Source organism: Epinephelus moara, chromosome 17 (genome assembly GCF_006386435.1).
Source record: "Epinephelus moara isolate mb chromosome 17, YSFRI_EMoa_1.0, whole genome shotgun sequence".
NCBI lineage: Eukaryota > Metazoa > Chordata > Actinopteri > Perciformes > Serranidae > Epinephelus > Epinephelus moara.
The window spans coordinates 30,319,134-30,323,721 of NC_065522.1; the positions used below are offsets into that span (position 1 = coordinate 30,319,134).

Below are 4,588 nucleotides of genomic sequence, written 5' to 3' on the forward strand. Positions count from 1 at the left end.
TTCAGTTTCCATAACTCTATGGGTTAATTGGTAAGATGTAAGAAAAAAATCTATCCCCGTATGGGAATTATGGAGACACAAATAGAAGGAGTAGTCTCTAGTTGTGGGGTGAAAGTGTCTCCAGGTGTCACAGAGGTTTAGATCTTTCATGAAGGCCACTGTGGATCTGGCTGCTTTGGTTGTTGTCACGACAGAGTCTGAGGACCTGTCTAAAACTGTGTGGCATGTCATTTCTGCCTCTACATGGTCGCACATTTCTAATTCTTCTCTGCTCTCTGCATCGCTAATGGCAGACAGGTGAGCACACTCCCACCAGTTGACTGACCCCGCCCCCCCCACAAAAAAACAACTGGCTGTTTCTCTAGTCTCCTTCTTACGCCAAGTGACTGAACAGTTTAATCACTTATCTCTGTCATGAATTTTTACGTGTGTCTGTAAATGTGCATTTTGTGTAAATGATTTCCCACAAATTGAACAGCTAAATGGTTTCTCTCCTGTATGACATCTCATGTGTATCTTCAGATCTCCACTTTTGCCAAAGCCTTTGCCACACTCAGAGCAGTTAAATGGTTTCTCTCCTGTATGACATCTCATGTGTCTATTCAGATCTCCCTTTTGACCAAAGCCTTTGCCACACTCAGAGCAGTTAAATGGTTTCTCTCCTGTATGAGATCTCATGTGTGTCTTTAGAGTTAACTTTCGACCAAATCTTTTTCCACACTCAGAACAGCTAAATGGTTTCTCTCCCGAATGAGATCTCATGTGTTTCTTCAGATCTCCTTTGTAACCAAATCTTTTCCCACACTCCGAGCAGCTAAATGGTTTCTCTCCAGTATGACGTATCATGTGTTCCTTCAGACTGCCACTACGATTAAAAATGTTTCCACACTCAGAGCAGCTAAATGGTTTTTCTCCTGTATGAGATCTCATGTGTTCCTTCAGACTTCCATTTTGAGTAAAGCTTTTGCCACACTCAGAGCAGCTAAATGGTTTCTCTCCTGTATGACATCTCATGTGTGTCTTCAGACTTCCATTTTGAGCAAAGCTTCTGCCACACTCAGAGCAGCTAAATGGTTTCTCTCCTGAATGAGATCTCATGTGTCTCTTCAGATCTCCACTTTTACCAAAGCTTTTGCCACACTCAGAGCAGCTATATGGTTTCTCTCTTGTATGAGATCTCCCGAGTTTCTTCAGATTAAAATTTTGACCATATCTTTTTCCACTCTCACCGCAGGTAAATAGTTTCTTTCCTGAATGAGATCTCATGTGTTTCTTCAAATTTCCACGGTAACCAAATCTTTTCCCACACTCAGAGCAGCTAAATCGTTTCGCACCAACAATCAAATCATTGACAGAGACTTGATGATTTTTCAGAAAGTTTAAACTTGACTGAGGTTCTCTGGTGTCCTTCCAATCATCACTGTCATCAGTCTCAGGTTCAGAAGACTCTCCAGTCTTGTCATCAGTCTCTGGTTGTAAATGTGTATCTGGATCTGAGTTCCTGGCTGGTTCTGCTCCTCCACAGTCCTCTCCCTCTGCTTCTGTTTCCATCTGTTCAGTGTGTCTTTGATGAAGCTGTGAGGACTGAGGTTTCTCTTCATCATCGTCACTCTTCACAGGGACAGGAGTGAATGTGAACTTGATGATATCATCCTCCTCCAGCCCTTGAAGCTGCTCTCCCTCCCGACTGATCCAGAGTTCCTCCTGTTCCTCTTTAATGTGTGGAGGCTCTGGGTCCTCCTGGTCCACACTGGAGCTCCACTCCTGCTGCTCAGGGGGAACCTCTTCTTTAACCACCAACAACTGCTGGATGTCTGCAGGAAACAGGAAACACACCACACACACACACACCACACACACCGATGTTACAGAGGTGAGAATGATTCTCCATAGGATGCGAGAGTTTGCCATGCGTCAAATTTTATTACTGGCAGCCTGAGTAAATTAAAAAAAAATATATAAAAGATTCTTCTCAACACAAATGTGGTGTTTTACTCAGGAAAACCGAGCTTTGTATCCACGTTATTCTTAGCCCCCATGATACCTTGCATGAATTATAGACGCAGCTTCCAGCGCTGAACCAGAACAGATGTTTTCCTATCATAATGGTACGGAACTGTAAACTAACAGTTTGCTAATCCTCTTTTCTGGAGCGATGGAAATAAAACATGGAACACACCACCTGTTACACCTCAGACCTCGGACAACTTGATCATACCTATCAGCTCTGACTGCCATCTCACAGCATTTGTTGTTGTTTTCCTTTTTAACCAAGTGTGCTTGGGTCTCACATAGGGTTGCCACTGTCCTGTATAATACGTGACCATCCCACATTTGAAATGTACTGTCCCTTGCTAAATCAAAACAGAATGCAATTTTTCCCTTATTTCTGTGCACACACTGCTGCATAAACCATGTTTTCATGGTTAAAGTTTATGGGTTTATAAATCCTCATGTGCTCCAGATTCTGTTTTACATAGTGTAGTGTCATCAGAGTTGAATTATAGTACATCACTGCCATCTAGAGGTCAGAGAAAGAGAGTGTCTTGTAATAGGTGTTGTTGTTAATAAAGTAAAGTTTCCAAGTTAAACACAAGACGTGCAGTCCGAGCTCTCACTCTTTCTTGCATCACATCATAACACATAGTCGTTGTGAAGCTGGGGGCACGTCTGCACTCTCACAGTGAGACATGTACTGATTGAGAGGCACACTTAAATCTGTTTACGTTTTGATATGTGCGCCTGTTTTACCACTTATTACACCTGCCACTTAAGAGACAGTCTGTCGATACACAGAACAGCTGTTCTCTGTCTACTCAGCGGTTTTCTGTAGATTATCTTTACAACTCGGCTCGTTGCTGGTAACTGGCGCTAGGAGTCCGGACCAAGTCTGCTTGAAGAATGAGGATGCAGAACTGACGTCCGTGCAGAAACACATTTATTTCTCCTCCACAGCAGGAAAACATAACATAACATAATGCAGGGCTTTCTCACAGAGACTATGCTGTAACTGGAGCCTATCTAAACACTGTAAACAGACTGCAACCACCCGTAGCATGAACAGTAATATTTTCACAGTGCATTCCTGTCCATACACTCTATACGCCGCTTTACTTCCCACAACATCTACTACGTCACACCCACACGGCCACCGTCTTAAAGCAAAGGGCTGGCCGGTAACAACTGTGAATATGACAAGAAAGGGTGTGAGACCGGGTTTGGCAACAGGTCAGTAGCCTACGTGCTCCGTTCTATTAAAACGGTGCGTTGGTTAAATGGCCCGTTTGGTTGGTATTCGGATAACTGGGGCTTTACTGGTATAATGCAATAGCACCACCCAGCGGTGAAACCCATGTACACGTTTACACGAAAAAAATTACCTACTCTCAACGTTTAGAGATTTTTGTACACAAACTCACCCCGAGTGTGTGTGTGTGTGTGTGTGTGTGTTTGTGTGTGTGTGTGAGAGAGAGAGAGAGACAGAGAGACAGAGAGAGAGAGAGAGAGAATGTATCAATGTATCAACCAGAGCTGCAGCAAGTACCCTCTACCTGTCCATTTTAGTAACTAGCTACTACTAGGGATGTAACTGTCCATTTTAGTAACTAGCTACTACTAGGGATGTAACTATTACCGATATTACAGTAAATCTCGGTTAATTTTTACACGGTAAGAATGACCGTTTATGTTTAAATTAATTGCATTATCGCGGTGGATTATCAGGATATGTAATAACAGCCTCATTCAAGTCTCGCGATGCAGGCGCTGCGTGAATGTGTAGCATGTGTAAACACAAAGAAAGAAAACATGGCGGAAGGTGGTGATAGCGGCACTCAGGACATTTTCCCCCAACTAAACGCACAAAGTCTGAGGTCTGGGCATACTTTGGGTTTCTGAAGAATGCCGAGGGAACAGCTGGTGGAGGACAACTATCCTGTGTGCAGAACATGCAGAAAGAAAGTTGCTGCGAAGGGTAGTGACACTACAAATCTGCTGGCTCATCTCCGTGACCATCATCCACAGCTTTACAGCCAATGCAAGTTATGCTATGCAAAAAAAAAAAAAATCGCAATATTATCGTTTACCATGATAATTTGGTCACTATAATCGAGATATCAAATTTTCCATATCGTTACATCCCTAGCTACTACTTACCGTGGAAAAACAAAACAAAACAAACAATACACACGGTAGATTGATTACAGGGAAAGGTTAGCGTAAGGACGTGATGTGGTGGTTGCCTGGCAACAATATATGAGACACACATATATCACACACTCAGAATAGATGACTAAACACTATGTCCAATGTACTCTGATTTAATTCTACCATCTAGTCGACACTTATGCGAATACAATGTACCGAATACTGTCACATCAGCTTCTCCTCCGAAACTGGTGAAATGGCTGCACCCAATAGTAAACGTCTTGGTACGTCAGAAATGTACCTGTTAACAGGACATTTCTGTCTTCTTAATGTGTATTTGACGCGTTAAGACCAACATATTTGACGCGTTAATACGGACGACAAAACAGACGTTTAGAACCCTTCTGGATTCCATAAGACAACAACACCAGAGAAGCTAACG

General features: G+C 42.8%; 3 protein-coding genes across 6 annotated transcripts in view; all 3 read right to left on the bottom strand.

Annotated features, from left to right (window-relative positions):
- The window catches only part of LOC126404273 (gastrula zinc finger protein XlCGF17.1-like), a 331,284-nt gene that overhangs the window by 87,103 nt on the left and 239,593 nt on the right, over positions 1-4,588 (bottom strand). The gene's annotated exons all lie outside the window — the stretch shown is intronic.
- Positions 1-4,588, bottom strand: part of LOC126404358 (gastrula zinc finger protein XlCGF49.1-like) — a 95,694-nt gene that overhangs the window by 73,506 nt on the left and 17,600 nt on the right. The window lies entirely within an intron of this gene.
- Positions 8-2,039, bottom strand: LOC126404640 (gastrula zinc finger protein XlCGF17.1-like). The gene is made up of 2 exons (XM_050068021.1): positions 2,006-2,039; positions 8-1,469 (listed from the first exon to the last, which is right to left on the bottom strand). The coding sequence occupies exons 1-2, from the start codon at positions 2,037-2,039 to the stop codon at positions 400-402; spliced, it is 1,104 nt and encodes a 367-aa protein (XP_049923978.1). The 3' UTR covers positions 8-399.